Below are 18,879 nucleotides of genomic sequence, written 5' to 3'. Positions count from 1 at the left end.
CTGGCCGGGGAGGGCTTCTCATTGGGAAGTGACCTGGAGTACCAAGGCTTGGGGCTGTCACTTTAAGAGTACGTGGAGTGGACCAGTGTATCTGCAGCAGTGTAAGACAAAGCCCTGATGCTCCAGGAACATCAGTGCAGTGCAGTCTAGAGTCTTTCATGTGTTTTCCTTGACACCTAAGAAGCCAGTGGAGGCCCCAGCCTGCTTCATTTGCAGCTTTGGGGCCACAGGCTCACGGCACTCCCTTTAAAGGTGAGGGGTAAGGCCACCATGTCATCACTTCCCTCATCTTTATGGTTACTCACACCAACCTCACAAACACTAAACATTTCGTTTGTTTTTGTTTTTTGAGACAGGGTTTTTCTGTGTAACAGCCCTGGCTGTCCTGGAAATCACTTTGTAGACCAGGCTGGCCTTGAACTTAGAGACCCGCCTGTCTCTGCCTCCTGAGTGCTAGGATTAAAGATGTGCACCACCACATTCTAGAGGGTCTTTCACGTGTTTTCCTTGGTACCTAAGAAGCCAGTGGAGGCTTTTGTTTTTTATTAACTGTGTCTTCCACTCTTGGGACAGGCTCTCACAAAGGCCAGGCTAGCCTCAAACTCTCTATGTAGCCAAGGATGATCTCAAACTGATCACCCTGCCTCCAGCTCCCATCTGGGGTTACAGGTGTGCACCACCATGTCTGGTCTGTACCGGCTGGCTCTACACCTGTGTGTGAGTGTTCAGGGTGTACACATGGCCCAGTCTCAGCCCCTTCAGTGTCTCCTATTTGGCCCTGTAATTTCACCAGGTCTGAGGCACTCAGGGTACAGCCTGGTAGGCTGGGTGCTTTTTGTACAATGGACCACTACTGGTTCATGCTGCCAGAAACCAGGACTATGACTGTGTGAAGGATGGGTCAGGACACACATTGGGGATGCAAGGTCCTACTTGGGGTGAGGCAGAGCCTAGGTCTCAGGTCCTGGGTGACTCTCCAACCCTGGGCTTTCTTTTCTTTCTTTCTTTCTTTTTTTTTTTTTTTTTTTTTGGTTTTTCGAGACAGGGTTTCTCTGTGTAGCCTTGGCTGTCCTGGACTCACTTTGTAGACCAGGCTGGCCTCAAACTCACAGCGATCCGCCTGCCTCTGCCTCCCGAGTGCTGGGATTAAAGGCATGCGCCACCACGCCTGGCTCCTGTGCTTTATTTTCATTTGCAGTACTAAGGAAGGAATATAGGCCCCTCACAAATGGTAGGCAAGCACTCTGCTACTAAGCTACAGCCTCAGCCTCTTTTAAAATTTTATTTTATTTATTTATGTTTTTTTTTCTTTTTCTGAGATAGAGTTTCACGATGTAACCCAGGATGACCTTGAACTCTTGATACTCCTACTTCTGTCTCCCAAGTGGAATCACAGCCCATTCTACCAGGCCTGGCTGGACCATGAATTTCAGCCCCCAGGAGCGAGGGCCTGAGCAACAGAGTGATGGGTAGAACTGGGCCAGACTGAGAGGGTCAGGCAGAGGTGCTCAGGGATTCTGCCTCACTGACCACATCCCAGTAACCACAGGGCCGAGTCAGGATGGGCAAAGCAGGGGGAGGAAAGCCCCCCTCCCACCCCAGCTGCCGGGCCAAGTGCTTTCAAGGGAGCAGGAGTGCAGGCCACGCCCCAGCACACTGGCCCTTCAAGGGCTCTGCCCTGGCAGAGCTGCAGCCACAGAGGATGCTTGGCAGTGGCCTGTCCTCAGGGGACCTTTCAGGCTTTCCGCTGGCCACTCCTGGGCTCTCGAGGCTTCTCTGCAGATGGGACTGAGGTCAGTGGGGCATCCAGGGCTTGTCTCCGGATAAGCTCTGCATAGAGCCCGCCTTTTTTAAGGAGTTCTTCATGGGTGCCAGCCTGGACACAGGGAGGGTCATTTCAACAGAGCTCAACTTAGAGCGCCAGCAAGGCTGACCTCCACCATCTGTGAGCTCATAGCCACTTAAGTCCCTGGCAGGGCCTTTCTGCATCTTAGCCCCTGGGTGGTTATCTCTACCTCAGTCTCCCCATCAGTACCATATACATATCCTTTGGTCCTGGAAGCCTGCAGCTCGGCTTCCCCAGTGGCCAGAGGCCAGGGCTTATGCAAGGAGAGAAAGACCTTGATGGGTTGGGGGTTGCTCCCAGAGCATGACCTCAAGCACCTGGAACCAGGCCAGGTGCTCATATATATAGCCGAGCTCCGCCACCCGAGCCACTGCCCGTTCCCAACCCGACTGACCTCATAGACTTGGCCGTTGGCCATGACAACAATGCAGTGGGCTGCACGGACAGTACTGAGCCGGTGGGCAATGACTAACACGGTACGACCAGCGCTGGCCCGGTCCAGAGCCTCCTGTACTACCCTCTCAGATTCTGCATCTAGTGCACTGGTGGCCTCGTCCAGGATCAGCACGGTGGGCTGCTTGATGAGGGCACGTGCGATGGCCAGGCGTTGCTTCTGGCCACCAGACAGGGTTGTACCCCGCTCACCTAGGGAAAGGGGACAGGACAGGAGTCTAAAGTGATCCTTAGCTCCACACTTGAGGTGGCAGGCAAATGGCACTGGGTACTTACAAAGGTCCATCAGGCTCCTGTAAAGACCCCACCTCCACCCCGCGTTCCTGCTTGGCAGTCTGAGCGCTCCAGCATGATACCGCACCCCCAGTGTCTTGCATGAGTGCCCCTTCCTGGGTGGCTCTCACCAGGTGCCTAAAGCAATGGCTGTCTTCCTGGATACTGACCTTGGCTGCAGTGAGCCCACGTGGCACCCAGGCATGGGCTATACAGCACAAATATGCTAAACACAGAGGGATTTGAAGCCATAGAAGACAGAAGTGACAATCTGAGAGCCACAAATAACCTCAAGAGGCTGAGAAGTGATGTCAGAGTCACAGGTCAGTAAGGGGAGCAGGCCTGGGAAGCTCCAACAAGCAAGAGACACACTGGAGCTGGGCGTGGTGGCGCACGCCTTTAATCCCAGCACTTGGGAGGCAGAGGCAGGTGGATCGCTGTGAGTTCGGGGCCAGCCTGATCTACACAGTGAGTCCAGGACAGCCAAGGCTACACAGAGAAACCCTGTCTCGAAAACCAAATAAAATAAAATAAATAAAAATAAAAATACACACTGGAACTAAAAGTACAAGGAAGTGGCAACCAGAAGAGATGACGAGGGCCTCCCGCCAGGGCAGCACAGAGCCCTGCACATGTGAGCACAGCTGTCAGAACCTGGAGAGACTGCTAGCTCTGAGCACTGCCCACAAGGTCCAGGTCAGTCAGCTGAGGGGCTCGAGAAGTGCTGGAACATCTGTGGCACAGCCAAGCCCCCAGACACTACATACTCTGTAATATGGTACATACAGCCCCAGAGACGGACAGAGGGCTGTGGGGATGAACACCTAAGAGTTAGGCTGTCACAGGCATGAGCTAGTGTGCCACTGTATGGTCCAGTACCATGAAGACAGGAAAGGCGTGTGCAAGGCACCTGCCTGTTGTGCTGAGGGATGCCACCGAAGAACAAAACTACAGTCCAGGAGCCTGGCTTGGCCTGTGGTAGGCTCCAGAGTGCACAAGTCTGTGGCCAGGGCTCTCCCATTTACCTTTCTTCTATCCCCCATCTCCTCTCAGAGCCCTGTTATGCCTGGGGCCACATGGGCTGGAGCTCTTCTGTCTCCATACAGCCATCTTTGTCCCCTCAGCCATGGATGGTCTGGTCTTTCCTGGCTTGACAGTCTCCTAGCTGGCCCTCTTAAGAGTCACACTGAGTGGCTCCTTGCCTGTAGGCCCTTGGCTCCTGGGCCGTACCACTGCCCTGCGGACCTAGCAGCTTCCCACAAAGGGACCTACCGACCACGGTGCTGTAGCCCTCAGGGAAGCTGCTGATGAACTCGTGGGCATTGGCTTCCCGAGCAGCTGCGTACACCTCCTCGTCAGAAGCTTCCACCTTCCCGAAGCGGATATTCTCCATGATGGTTGTTCCAAATAGGACTGGCTCCTGCAAGGTTGAGGGTGGTGGGGACACACAGAGGTGGTGGCCTCAGGCTATACTCTTGAGTTAGCCTCAGGATTTGGGGACTGCCATATGCACCAAGGACCCCTTACTGCAGGGAGGGTCTGAAGTTCAAAGCCAGATGCCAATCACATGAGGACAGGAAGGCTCATTAAAGGGAAACAGCGGCTCCCTCCCACAGAGGACCCAAGACTACCTCACCATAGGTGATGATGGACAGGCCCTATAGTGATAGGAAGCCATTTGAGTTTTAGTCTCTTCCTGCATGTGTGTCCCTTCTACCAAGGTGTGCTGGCTTTACCTCAAGCCCACAAAGAAAGAAACTATCCCTTGCTGGGCTTGGTGGGTGCTGGCCACTGGCAGTCTTAGGACCACTGCTCTGGGATCCTAAGACTGCAGGCCCACAGAAGCAACGTCTGTGTCCTGGAGTACAAGGACAGAGCTGCATCTGTGTGGGAGAGAGGCTTCCTGAACCCAGAGGATGGCTAGGACTCGTGAAGGCCGTGGACATCCTCAGGAGCAGGGAGAAAGAAAAGGGGCCCCAGTCTTCATGTTCAGACTCTGCCCAACACCAGCCCTTCACCTGGCTGATGAAACCTATGACCTGGCCCCGGAGCCAGGAGGGGTTCAGAGTACGCAGGTCATGCCCATCCAGTGTCACCATGCCAGCTGTGGGGTCATAGAAGCGCTCCAGCAAAGAAGCGACTGTGGTCTTTCCTGGAGGGGGGAGGGGAAGGGGGAGTTGTGGGGAGAAGAAGGAGGGTCTTGGAGAATCTCCCAGCAAAGAGAGACCCCTCCATCCCATGTAGGAGCAGGAACTGCTGAGGGCTTGCTACCATCCCTGCTCCAAGTGGCTACCACAGAATGACCCAGAAGATGGGAGGTGGTGAGGTTCCTCTTACCTCCGCCAGACTGGCCCACAAGAGCTACGATCTTGCCGGGAGGCAGCGTCAGGGTGAAGTCCTTGAGCACCTCGAAGCCAGGGCGGCAGGGGTAGCTGGGGGTGGCCAAGAAAGCCCTAGTCAGACCAGCCTCCTGGCCCTGACTCCCCTAAGTACCCTCACAGGGGCTTGTTCACAAGGAGCATTTAGTTAAATGCCACCCGACATCCCCCCATTCTCAGCCCCAAAGACCCCTACCCACCAGTGCTGACCTGAAGCTGACATTATGGAAGGTCACAGAGCCACGGAGGTCCTTGCTGGGGATACAGCAGCCCCCCGTCAATGAAATGCAGGGGTTCAGGGCCATGTACTCAAAGACACGGGCACCTGCACTCAGCCCACGCACCACCTGCAGAGGGAATCCAGTTTGTGGTCGAGATAAAAACCGGGGCCCAGAGCCATCTCGGTGGTGCACGCCTTTAGTCCCAGCATTTAGGTAGGCAGAGGTAGGCAGATCTCTGTGAGTTCGAGGCCAGCCTGGTCTGCCCAGTCCAGGACAGCCAAAGTTACACAGAGAACCCTGTCTTGAAAAACCAAAACCAACCAACCAACCAACAAACAAAAAACTGGGGTTCCATGGAAGGGGGCTTCTGGTACCGGATAGGGCTACAGTGTGTCCAGAACCTTCATGTTAGAACATAGAGTGGAGCCAGACTGTAGGCTTTGGTTCAAAGTGCCTGTTCTATGTTCCTCCTCAGGCCACCCCCAAACACAGGCAGTATTCACAGCAGCGACACGCACGCATGCATGCACGCACGCACACACACCCTTCTCTCTAGTGATGGATGGGACTCTATACCAGACTAGGTTACCCCATCTTGGGACAATGTCGCTTACCTGACCAAACAAGACAGAGAGGCTAGCCATAGACCTGCCAAGAGGAAAGAGAAAGACTTAACAAGAGCCAGAGAGAAGGGGGACGTTGTGGCAGGGGAGGCAAGAACACAGGACTCATGCAGAGAGGGCCCTGAAGGTCTTCCTGGGACCCTGGGATCCCAGACCACTGAGTTCTATGCCTTCTTCAGTTAGGGTAACAGTTGTGTGCTGCCTAGGCCAGGCTCTGGATGGGGCTCCGGAGCTGCTGGATGAGGGGCAGGCCTGCATACTTTCTGGGCCTTTAGTATATGGGTGAGGATTGCCCACAGCATTAGGGAGGATGCCTAACTATACAGCTGCCTGACAGAGGCCACAGGGATACAGAGGTCCAGAGTGGGAGGTCAGTTGAACGCCAGACCTCTGGGGAAGCATGGATTGACTTTCAAACTAAGGTTGAAAAAAGTTAAGTCTTTCCAGAAAAAGAAGAGAGACAGGGGGCTAAAAGGGAAAGCCCTGAGGAGCCCCCAAAGCAAAATTCCCTGACAAAGATTATACTGTGGGCTTGCCCTAAAGGTGGGTATGCAGGAGATGCCATGTGTTTATCTGTCTAGACAGTGGGTCACCTCCCTTGTCTTGGCAGGGTTGGGGCTGGGGCTGGGGCTGGTCGCCTACTGTGAGCTAAGGAGGAAGATGAGTCAACGGCCTTAGTCATGGTCCCCAGTGGGTTAGCCAACCCATGACTTGTGTATGCCGTTGTGTGCAACGGGTCCTTTCTGAGAAGAGAAAAAGACTGCCGTCCCAGCAAGCTATGGACCAAATCCACCTCTTCCAGTGCTGGGGAAAGCACCCAAAGGCCCCAAGGAAACAGTTTTGTTGGACTCAGGGCAATGGGCACTTGTCAGGAGGAGGAAGGCTGAAGGGGGAGGAGCTAGGTGAATAAGTTATCTGTGGATGTGGATGGGACCAGCTCACAGAATACCAGGAATCCATTAGGGCCTGGCAAAGCACCCAAACGCAACTGAAATCCAAACATGCAGGACTCAAGGGAGTGCCCTGACCTTGCTCTGAGACCTGGCACAATGGGGCCAGCTGTAGATTATGAGGAAGTAAACTGACCTGGACAAATTCCCTATCTGGGGACCATATGTTCTCTGCCAAAAGGAACACTTAGCTGGAGCTGTGATGCCTCACTCACTCTTCCCCTTGGACCTCAGCTTTGGGTTTTTTTTTTGTTTTGTTTTTTGAGATAGGGTTTCTCTGTGTAGCCTTGGCTGTCCTGGACTCACTTTGTAGACCGGGCTGGCCTTGAATTTACAGATTCGCTTGCCTCTGCCTCCCAAGTGCTGGGATTAAAGGTGTGTGCTACTACCGCCCAGCTGGACCTCAACTCTGACACATGGGCCCTTGGATACACAGCAAGAGTGAGGAAGAAACAGCAGCGTCCTTAAGGAGGCCTATTTCTCCAGGTGGTGGTGGCCCGAGCAGGGGCCTGACACAGTGCAGGCTACTCTATGGGCTGCCCTGCAGTTATAAGCACAGCACTGCTTACGGCTCACTAGTGGGGGAATACAGGGAGGAGGGAGGCATGTGCCCAGGGAGTAGATGCAAGCTGTTCATCTGAGTCCTCAGGACTAGAAAGACATCAGGGCTGGAGCCCACTCTGACCAGGGAGTTAGGTCAGCATGAGGAACGCAAGGTAGCAGAGGGCACACAGTAAGCTCCACATCTTCTGCCATCAGAGTACCTAGGTCACAAAGGCGGGAAGAACACACGCCTGGCCTGGAGGACAGATAAAGCTTCGGGGACCACCGGGTCTGCAGGTTCTTGGTGTGGAGCAGAAATGCTGGGAGCCAGGTGCACAGTGCTCTGCAGACCCCTGGCTGTGGTGGGGACGAGAATGTCCCATCTCCTGCAGGTTGGCCTTACTTCACACTGGACACTAAGACACTAAGCCACTGTCTAAGAAACTGTGGAGTCACAGCCATGGGCTCTGGGCAGGGACAGCACACCACTATGAGCAAGAGGGTCACCTCGATAGGGAAGCATAGATTGCAAGGAGGGCACTTCTTGACACGGCTCGTGCTAGTATGTCTTTGCTCTTTAATTATTTATTATAGCATACTCTTTAATTATTTATTGTAACATACATATATTTTAAAAAATATTTGCTGTGGGTGGGGAAAGCAAGGTAGAAAACAACAACAGGAAGTGCTTGGGTTTCACTATTAGAAGGGGAGGGATTAGCGGCCTGGGGAGATGGGGGGGGGCAGCCCACTGAGGCTGCCTTCTGGCCAAGGGGACAGATAAGCTCTAGGTTGCTGCACAGGGAAGATGGGGCTCAGCTAAGCACGGAAACGAAAGCTACATGAGGAGCATTTGTCGGGAGGGGTCTGCGTCTCGTTCTAGGAAATGGTCAGAGGCCACGGCAGCCCTTGAAAAGCCTGTCAAATAGGGTACTTAGTCCTGATACATGCCACAACATGACCCCGCCTCCCAGCACTGTGCTAGGTGAAACCAGCTGGGCACAGAGGGAAGGATGATGTGTGCCTACCTTCTGTGTGGTCAGCGCCACAGAAGGCACAAAGTAGGAGGAGGTGCCAGAGCTGGCAGGAGTGGGGAACTCATGTTTAATGGGGATGAAGTCTCAATTTTGTAGGAAGGCAAAGTTCTGGTGATGGGTGTCAGTGGTAGCCGAAAACACTGGGCCATGCACAACACTACTGAAGTGTACACTTAAAACTGGCTAGGGCATTAAATTGTCCATTGTCTATTCACCACAATTAATTTTTTTTAAGCTTCTCAGGGACACTTGAGAGTTGCCAGGAAAGCTAATGATGCTGACTAAGTCCCTGAATGCAGGCCCAGTAGAGCCTTAGAAGGCTCTTGTGGAAGTTTTGGGGGTTCTTCCCTGTTGTATTTTCTTGGGGGACTGGGGTTAGTGCTAGGCAGTAGCACCTCTCCCAAGTGCACTGACATCCCTGTTCTCCTAGTATAGGAAGGGTTCTGGAAGGATTGGGGCGGGAAGTGCGTGTGTCCTGAGAAATGAGAGTGGTCCCCACTCACCTCTGCACTGTCTGGGAAGCCACCAGGAAAGACATGAGGTCTCCCCCTCTCAGCTGCTGTCCAGCCACAAGGGAGCCCCCAATGAATAGGGTGCCCAGGACCATACCTACGTGGAAAGGGGCCAGGCAGTGAGGCAGGAAGTGGCCAGGCATGAGGACTGAGTCCTGAGTCTAAACCCTGCTCTCCCACCAGCTGACTCTCAGCCCTGAATTCCTCATTGCAAAACAAGATGGGCAGGCCAGGTATAGTGGTAGCCCTGTAACACTTACTCATGAGGCTGAGGTAGGAAAATCACAAGTTTGGGGCAGCCTGGGATACAGAAAAAGTCTGAAGTCAGCCTGGGTAATTTAGTGAGGCTCTATGTAAAAAGAAAAAGGCTGGGACGATGGCTCAGTGGTTAAGAGCACATACGGCTGATGCTGAGGACCTGAGTTCAGTTCCCCACTCTCACAACTGCCTATAACTCCAGCTCTGGGGCCTCTGTGGGCATTTGCATTCATATCCACATACCCACATACAGACACACATGTAAACATTAAAAAGAAAAAAAAAAAGAAGGGCTGGAGAAACAGCTCAGTAGTGAAATGTTTTCCTAACACTGAGGTCCTGGTTCTATATCAGTGGCCCCAAAATAAATAGGAGCAGGAGGGGCAGGAGTACAGCGTACCCCTTAAGGGCGCCCCTGTAGCATTCTCCACAAGCTAAGCGATGGTATCACTCTCTCATTACCTATAGGTATTAGAAGTGGGGCACCTCACAAATGAAGGTACTCAACGTTAGGAAGACAGGGCAGGGGGGTCTGTCTGTTGCCTACTTTGCTCCCAGCTAGCCCATGCCCACGTCCCCTCCCAGGCTAGCCCTCATTCACTCACAGTTGAAAGCGATGTTGGAGAGCCCTTGGAACAAGGCGATGCCCCTGCCCAGCTCCTCTGCTTTACAGCGGCAGGACTCTAGTTCCGCTTCATAGCGTCTGGGAAGAAAGGTCAGGCTGGGCACTCAGGAAGCAGCTGGGCTGAGGGGCAGGCCAGGGGAGGGTATGTGAGAGAGATGGAACCACTTTATACTCTGCCTTCCCGGGACTTACTCCTCTTCCCTCTTCTCCATAGCAAAGGCCCGCACAGTCCGAACATTGCCTAGCGCCTCGTCTGCTACACCTGTTGCCCTGGCAATCTGCATGGAGACAGGGAAATGAGGAGGAGGTTGTTGACGGGAAGAGGGTAAGGAGAATGGGCCCAAGATGCTAGGAAGAAACAAGGGGGCATGCCAAGAATTCCACTACCTGCTCCTGACACTGGCGAGACAACTTTCGGAGACCTGAGCCCATCAGGGTGCCCACTCCCATGAGGGCAGGTGTGGCGACAGCCAGAAGCAGTGTAAGGCGCGGGGACAGCAGAGACAGAGACACCAGGCTACCAATCACCTGGGTGCAGCTGCGCAGTCCCTAGTAATGAGAGGAGGACAGAGGGCTTTGGAGCATCAGCACTGGGTGGTGGGTGTTCTGCTGAGGGTGGGCTGGGCACGGCTCTGTACTTAAGAGGCCCAGGCCATAGGTGTGAGTCCTGGAGGCCAAGGGACAGTCACTGGCTACCAAATGAAACTGTTTCCTGACCAGTCAGGGTCTGATCACCATTGTGAAAGGGATGGGTGAGAATGTCCATAGGCCATATGCTTTTGTGGGGGGGGGGGGGTTCAAGACAGGATTTCTCTATCCTGGACTCACTTTGTAGACCAGGCTGGCCTCGAACGCACAAAGATCCACCTGCCTCTGCCTCCCAAGTGCTGGGATTAAAGGCATGTGCCACCACCACCTGGCTAGGCCATCTGCTTTTTTACTCTAGACAAATCCATTGCTTGTTTCTGTTTTGAACACACTGAACTGCACAGGGATACACCTGACTGCCATGGGCCAGTTTCCTGGCAAGCCTGGGACCAGGTGATGGAGGGCGCACAGAGTGGGGCTGTCAGTATGCAGTAGAGTCATGCGTGAGTTCGATGCTGGCTAGCCATGGACACAAAGGGGTCAGGCTGGGTCAAGTGAATTTGCTCCTGCCAGGAAGCAGCAGCCTGTCCTGACCTTGACACTTTGCCAGGGCCTCCCTCCAGATTCTTCATTCCCTTTCCCACACACCTTCCTCCAACAAAAGGAAGCCTTGGCCTGCACTCAGAGCTGGGCAGGGGCATGTCAGGATGTCAGGGCTGGCCTGCTGAGCGTGCACAGGGACCCGACCCACTGACCTGGGAGATGACAAGCTTGAACGATGACTTGAATTCCTGCACGTCGGTAGTCAAGCGGCTCACTAGCTGCCCTGTCTTTTTGGCGTCAAAGAAAGCAATGTCTTGCCTGACAGTGAAACATGATGAGGGCAGGTGGAGGAGGAGAGGGAAGTTACTTCAGGGTTGGGACCTCCTACACCTCCTGGGAGCCATCAGCCACCCTGACCCCGCCCTCTACAGCTGTCAGTACCGGAGCAGGGAGCTGAAAAGGGCTTTCCTCATGTCCATGGCCATCCGCTCACCGATGTGGGACAGCAGCACTAGGTACCCGAAGGTCAACAGTCCCTGTAAGAGAGGCCTGGCATTCAGGGGCACCCCAAGAAGGCTGCTGTGAGCCCTAGGCCCTCCTCCCCGGCTGTACCTGAACACCGTAAAGCAGGAGCAGCTGGGTACTGAGCCTCCGGGACTCAGACACGAAGCTCCCCACGCGGTCCCTCATGTACTTGGCCACGATCTCCACCAGCTGGCCCAGGAGCAAGGGGATCTGCACGTTCACGAGTGCGGCACCCAAGGCCAGCTGAGACAGGGACACAGGGAACAGACACTTGGAGAGAAGGCCATATTACCCGCTCCCCAGCTTCGGTTTTGGCTTTTCCTCTCCCACTATTGAGCCTTGTGCTGTCCACGCTGTGGCAGCTCATCGGGTCACAGAAGTGCCTCTTTGAGAGTTCAAGTCCAGCCCTCCAGCCCCCGAGTCCTCATAGCCCCCAAACTCAGCCCGCTCCCACAGGTCATCCTGATGCCCCAGAGCCTAGGCAACCCTTGCTGTTTCCACAAGGCAGGAATGCTGTCCCTGTGCAACGCGGGTTTGGAGTTGCCTAGGCCCTTCCTGGCCTGAGCATAGAGGACCAGGGAAAGCCTCACCACAATGGCTACCCCCAGGGCCAGCAGATGGGGGTGAAGGAAATGCCAGAACAGCTTCCAGTTAAAACGCAGCTCCGGGACATGGGGTTGGGGGTGAGCAGGAGGGGACCCTTCGGCCTCACACAGTGCTATAAGGCAGAGGCGGGGATACTGCCATAGCACTGCAGGGACCACCAACGTCCCCCCAATCCAACACCAAGTAGAGGAACTCCGGTGGGAAGCTGGCGGGGTCCGAGGAAGGTGAGCCCGGAGCTGTGACCGCAGCTGGGCCACTGCCCGGAGGAGGCATGAACCGAACTGGTCATCTGAGGACCTGCAGATAGAAAAAGGCACTGGACAACTGTGGCCCTGGCTGTCTGTCCATCAAATGGCCAACCAGCCTCCCCCTCCGGCTGAGCCTTCTGGAACAGCATTTTATCTGCTGCCTCTCCCAGGAATGTTTTTGTTTTGTTTTATTTATTTTGAGATAAAACTTCCAATATTCCCCAGCTGGCCTTGAACTTTTTGTTCTCAAGTGATCCTCCTGGCTCAGCCTCCCGAGTCGCTGTGACTACAGGCATGCGCTACCTCACCCAGAATGACTATCTTAGCACATTCTTAAACGACCTTGTTTTGTAAGACACCCGCACATGTGTGGAATGGCTACGGAATGCAATGCTATCAGAGCACAATCCTAAGAGCCTTTCCCTCAAGCGGGGTCTTTTAGCCAGCATCAGCCAGCAAGGCCTCCATTTAACCTCCAGCAACGCAGTCAATGCAGGTCTCCAGCCTGCCTGAGTGAGGAAAGCAGCTGGCCTGGGCTTCCTTTACAGGGACAGACCAGGAAGGCTTCCTAGTGGAGGGCTCACAGAAAATCCTGGCGGTGAGCTTTTCTGTGCTGGCCCTGTACACGTGCAGTCACCAACATGGCATACGTGACCTAGCAATAGTGAGCTGATGGTCCACAGTTTTTTGCTGTTTGTTTGTTTTGTTTTTTGAGACAGGGTTTCTCTGTGTAGCCTTGGCTGTCCTGGACTCGCTTTGTAGACAAGGCTGGCCTAGAACTCACAGCGATTCACCTGCTTCTGCCCCCTGAGTGCTGGGATTAAAGGGTTGTGCCACTATGCCCGGTGGTCCACAGCTCTTGACCCTGGAAGATGCCTTATTCTCACTTGGTAAGAAGAAGGCCAGGGAGGGGATGTCACTTGTTTCCAGGGATGGGCGGGAACAGGGACCTCTCCTGTCTGGTTCTAGCATCCAGGCTCATTCTACTGTCCTGAATTTGCTATGGCCAAGGCTATGTATGGTAGTCGGGGCCAGAAGGGACCTAAATCTTTGGATTTATTTCACTCCTTTACCCTAGCTCCTGAAGGCAGGCCCTGAGTGTGTGACGCAGGAAGACAAAGGGCCATATGTTCTTCTCCCACTGTTGACAGAGGAAACAGAAAGAAAACCCGCAAAGGACTGATATTGTCGTTGTCCTCTTGGATGGCTAAGCCCTTTTCTTCCCTTCAGGCCCCGTATGCATTAAATGGAAATGCGATTCAGCTGATTACAACATCTGTAAACTTACCCTGACACAGAGTATGGAGCCAACCCAGTAAGGTAGAGTAAGTTTCTTCCCCTGGGGTCATGCTAGCTGGGGTGAGGGTGGGGTGGGGAAGCGCGGAGGTCAGAGAGCAGGTGCTGCTCTGCTTGACCGCAGCATCAGAAAAGGCACTGGTGGATGGGTGCTGGCCATGTTCATACTGGGGCTGGGGGTGGGGGTAGGGCAAAGAGAATACAGTTTCAGCAACAATGTAGCTTTGACAAGCACATGGGAGGGAGAGGAAACAGGTGTCTTGGAAAGGTGGTCTGCTATCTCAGGCTCTGCAAAGGACCCAGGCATGAGAAGGCCACCACGTGGGGCTATCAGAGTCGTCTGGAGTTTTTAGGATAAAGTGTGATAGAATCAGATTTGTACTTTAGAGGTCATAATAGAGGAGATCCAGAGGAGAAAGACAGGACAGAGGAAATCTGTTTGGAGCAGAAGTTATCTGGCCAAAAGTACACAGAGGAATGCTCAAAATAGACTAAGGATGAGGAAAGACTTAAAAACAAACAAACAAACAAACAAACCATATAAGTGGGACGTGACATTTCTGAAATCCCAGCACTTAGGAGGCTGAGGCTGGAAGATTTCAAGTTCAAAGCTAGCCTGGGCTACAAAGTTAGCCCTTGTCTCAAAATTAAATCAAACAGGGGCTGAAGAGATAGCTGGGCAGCTAAGAGCAGGTACTGCTCTTATGGAGGACCTGAGGTTGAGTCCAGCCTGCTTGTCAGGAAGCTCACAACTGCCTGTGACTACAGCGCAGCTCGGGGGCTCCAACCCGTCCAGCCTCCTCCGCACCTGTGCTCATGCGCACATATCCACACATGCACATAATCACAAATACACAAGAGCCCAGAGGGAGGCTTTCTTGGTCCTTAGTATCATGGCTTTTCATATTTCGAGGCCCTCACTATAGATTTCACCCTCCCTTGCTCTCAGGGAAGCTCATGCTTGGCCCTGTTCCACCTGCCTGGTCTTTCTTTTTTTTTTTTTTTCCACTATGCCGTCCGTCTATCTATCCTCAGTTATAGAGAAAACACACTCTCTTTTCGTCCTGTCCCACTGTCCTAATTTCCTATCTGACAGTATCTTACTGAGGGGCCAGAGGCATATTTTACTCTTCAGAACTTAGGAGGTCTCTGGGGTATGAGCTGCCCATGCCCTTGTTAGAGATGCAGTACAGATGACCTCACCACTGCAATGCTCTGCGAACATACAGATTTACTGTGACTGACACTGTGCATGGCGACTTAGTACAATGCCCCAGCACAACCCAGTATCGTGTGGTGTGTGTGTGTGTGTGTGTGTATCAAAGTTGAAAGGTTTCACAAAATACTTCCTTTAATTCTGAAGCATGTATTCTGATAGTTTCTGTTATATTCCTTTCTGAATGACCCCAGTCTGCTAAATTCCTTTCATGAAATGAAATGAAATGAACACATTCACTTATTTGGTCTCACCTTGTGTCACTTTATGGCTTAAATATTATCAGCACCCTCATTCTTTCCTAGGGACTGTTTTCAAACCATTAATAATTTACCATGGCTACTTTCCAGCTTCTCTCATCTTCTCCAAGCCAAGAATCTAAGAAGCCAATGGCAATTGCCAACAATTGGTGGACAAACTTCCCAGCACTTCCAGCCCCTGCGCTTGCCCCCCCCCTTCCACCAAGCAGATGGGCTTTCCACAGTCACACACCCCACCTTTGGCAATCTTCTCTGGGACCCTTCAGGGAAACAGGTGCTCTTTGTAGAATATTTACAATTAAATCCTATCCTAGGTTCTGGGTAGCAGGGCACTCCTATAATCCCAGCACTCTGGAGGCAGAGGCAGGTGGATCTCTGTGAGTTCAAGGTCAAACTGGTCCACAAAGTGAGTTCCAGGCCAGCCAGGGCTACACAGTAGAACTCCTTGTCTTCAAACCTCAACAAAATTAGACTTTGGATTCTTGCATGCTTTCAACCCATTTTCTTTCTGGATTAATGTGGGATATATATTTATATATTTTTTCTTTTTAATCTTACCAAAAAATGGCTTGGATTAGATTTTATTTTTCTGCCCAGGAACTAGAAATTGAATCTACTGCTCATATATGGAAAAAAAAAAAAAAAAATCTACCACTAAGCCATGTGCTCAACTCTTTTTTTACTCTCTATTTTTATTTTATTTATTTATTATTTACTTATTTATTTATTTTAGGTTTTTCAAGACAGGGTTTCTCTGTGTAGTCTTGCCTGTCCTGGACTCACTTTGTAGACCAGGCTGGTCTTGAACTCATGGAGATCCGCCTGCCTCTGCTTCCCAAGTGCTGGGATTAAAGGTGTGTGCCACCACTGCCTGGCTTACTCTCTATTTTTAAAATTTATTACAATGCTTATTTATTTCTGCATTTGCGTAGCTGTGTGTATGCCCAGGTGAGTGGAGACCAAAGCACAACTCGCAGGAGTCAGGTCTCTCCTTCCACATCATGTTGTGGTACTTCTTTACCCACGAAGCCATCTGAACGGCCTTTTTACTCTATTTTGACACAGGATCTTACAAAGTGGTCCAGGTAGGCCTTGAACTTGAAGTGCATGGTATACATTCCACTGTGTACTGAATTTAGATTCAGCCTCCAGAGTAAATGGTTCAGATTGACTCCATTCCCGGCGAATGCACCTAGCCCCAAGAATCAATTCCTTATTCATTTAGTTCACTCAGAACTACTCACTATGGAGACTGTGCTGGCTCCATATTCCCAGCAACCCTCCTGTTTCAGCCAGAGCTGCTGATATTTCACAATGTAACTCTGGCTAGCCTGGAGCTCTCCATAGACCAGGCTGGCCTTGAATTCACAGGGGTCTACTAAATCCGGCTAGGAACTACTTAACATTTTTTAAAAGTGTGTCTTTGTTTATTTAGTGTGTCTGAGACAGTGGAGGTAAGAAGATCATTTACCAAAATTGCATCTCTCCAACAGGTTCTCAAGTTGAACCCAGGTCTTGGTAGCAAGTGCCTTTACCTGCTGAACCATCTCCCCAGTTCAGGAATCACTTTTGATCATTTAAAATTATTTCGATTAATTCCGAAGCACCATTAATAGTAAATATGTCGTGGATACAATTACAGACTATGTTCAGATCTCTAGAGAACAGACACGGGCTGCGAGTGGCGCCCCTTGGTGGGCAGTGGTGACTGGGTGTGGCCAGCGGTCTGGAGTCGGCAGCGTCCTGACTGCTAGGAGATGTAGACCTAAAGAGCCTCCTGCTGGCACCCACACTGCGCCATAAATAATTGAGGCCAATTCCTTGGGGAGTGACATTCCACTCCCTCCGAGCTAGCCTACAACTCCCAGCAAGCCACGCGCGAGCCCAGAACTACACCTCCCGGCGGACCCCGCGCGCTGCCGGCCGGTCAATGGCCCACACTCCAAGTAGTTCTTGATCTTTTACCTGGCGGCCGAGAAGGTGTGGAAGCGCAAGGATTGTAGTGACCATCCTAGAACTGGACTACCCCGGATTCCGACCCGAAATAAGTGCACCAACATGTTGAGGCAGGGAAGACAGGAGGAGCCAGCAACGGCAATCTCACACTCATCCTACCGAAGGCTCCATGTTAGCTACGGCCACATCCCGGCAACTCCTCTCACCTCGGCGGTGATTGGAGAAAAGACACATCAATCTTGTTGCAAGCTGTGATAGGATAAAATGTTGGCTGCAGGCGGGACCAAACAGAAGCCTTGCTAGTGGCCTAGGGTACTGTGACAGAGGGCGTGCAAAATTCGTTCTCACATTCGGGGATGTCCTGCGTTTCCGACTTCCGGCCGTTTCCCTAGGGATATTCCAGGCAATCTCTACATGCCCTGGCATTTTCAGGAAGTGTAGGGTGCTGCTTCTGTGTGAAGTAATGGGTGAAAATAGGCCGTGAGTTTAAAAACAAACAGAAAACAAACACACACACACAAAACCCAACCCAAACAAATCTACAAGCACATGACGGGCTACCACTTTCGTCCCCAACTCCCGGAGATTTCGGCCACATGCATTGAAAGACTCACTTTGTGTTTCCGATACTGACCCTTAATTATTGTGGGTTATTAGATGGAGGTCATGAAGTTTAATTAACAAAAAGACTTAACCTATAGGTTCTTTCTTCATTTGCGTCTGAATCACTGGCCTAAGCTTCCAGCCCCAAAGCGAATGGCACTTGCACCAGTTGGGCGCTTATCCTTGCTATAATAACCTCCCGTACTACCCCCAACTGAGTCCTGCTACATATCTCTGGCTAGCCTGAAAGTCCCTTTATAGCCCAGGCTTGTCTTGAACTTGCCATCCTTCCTTTCCAGAGCTGGGATTACAGGCTTGAGTCACTACGCCTTCTTTGTAATTATTTCCTTAACTTGCCTCCTCCACTGAGCTGTGGCTGCTTGGTGGGAGTGCCTCTGACTCACTCCGTCCCCCTCCACACCTCAGGGAAAAGCACGCTGATGTTCTCTGCCCACCAGGGGGCGATGCTTCTGGCCCCGCATCTGCTCTGGTAATCCACCTGGACATTGGAACACTGTTTAGTGTTCCTAGTGTCATTGTTATTAGTGGTGCTTCTGACATTCAAATTTGCTTGAGCTGAGGGCGGCAAAGGGATGCTGTGGAGATGGGAATTTAGGGTGAAGCTGGACAGAACAACGAGCCAGAATTTGTTTGAGACTGGAGCTGAGATCAGGGTATGTGCAAAGATAGTCTTGAACAAGTATTTATATGAAGGATGCTGTGTGAGTAACGGTAGAGGGGAGTACCGGGGAAAACCTCACTTAACCTATCTCTATAGAGGCTTCAGAAAGATCAGAGGAATTTCCTGTCATAGGAATCCCTTCCTTGGGATTGCATTTTGTCACCTGTAAAAAGCACAGCTTTGCACCTTACTCAGCATGAACTATTGTGACAATTCCTCTGCGAGAAAGGAGGTAGGAAAAAAAAAGAAAGAAAGAAAGAAAGAAAGAAAGAAAGAAAGAAAGAAAGAAAGAAAGAAAAGCAGGCAGTCTGGGCTAAACTTGTAGGAAGTTCAGTCCTGAATATCCTGCATGTTGGTCTAGGAAACATTGTTTTTGGGATACTGGCCTGAGCCCTGAAGGCCCTGACACCTGCTAGCTAAGTCAGCGTCTCAAGCCTGGGCTTCAGTAGGGCACTTGGTGACTCAGGACCTTGGGAATGGCGTTGGGCAAGCCATCCGACCAGCCACCTGGGCCGCCTCTTCCCGGTGAGGCAACAACAAGGAACTCAACTGAGCTGGTCCATCCCCCACATACCCAAATTATCCAAATTATCCTGCACTTCTTCCTATCTTCCTTTGCTGATGCTTCGGGGGAGGT

General features: G+C 52.0%; 1 protein-coding gene across 1 annotated transcript; it reads right to left on the bottom strand.

Annotated features, from left to right (window-relative positions):
* Nucleotides 1–1,272: 1,272 nt before the first annotated feature.
* On the bottom strand, nucleotides 1,273–17,187 carry Abcb8 (ATP binding cassette subfamily B member 8). The gene is made up of 16 exons (XM_051152150.1): nucleotides 16,967–17,187; nucleotides 11,966–12,278; nucleotides 11,463–11,618; nucleotides 11,292–11,386; nucleotides 11,063–11,168; nucleotides 10,107–10,268; nucleotides 9,912–9,997; nucleotides 9,700–9,797; nucleotides 8,828–8,933; nucleotides 5,786–5,819; nucleotides 5,161–5,297; nucleotides 4,910–5,004; nucleotides 4,591–4,724; nucleotides 3,845–3,992; nucleotides 2,241–2,491; nucleotides 1,273–1,876 (listed from the first exon to the last, which is right to left on the bottom strand). The coding sequence occupies exons 1-16, from the start codon at nucleotides 17,059–17,061 to the stop codon at nucleotides 1,736–1,738; spliced, it is 2,157 nt and encodes a 718-aa protein (XP_051008107.1). The 5' UTR covers nucleotides 17,062–17,187; the 3' UTR covers nucleotides 1,273–1,735.
* Between the last annotated feature and the right edge of the window lie 1,692 nt (nucleotides 17,188–18,879).

The sequence above is a fragment of the Acomys russatus genome, chromosome 10 (genome assembly GCF_903995435.1).
Source record: "Acomys russatus chromosome 10, mAcoRus1.1, whole genome shotgun sequence".
Classification (NCBI taxonomy): Eukaryota; Metazoa; Chordata; class Mammalia; order Rodentia; family Muridae; genus Acomys; species Acomys russatus.
Note: the sequence above shows the minus strand (reverse complement) of the source record. Positions and strands in the feature narration are given on the sequence as shown.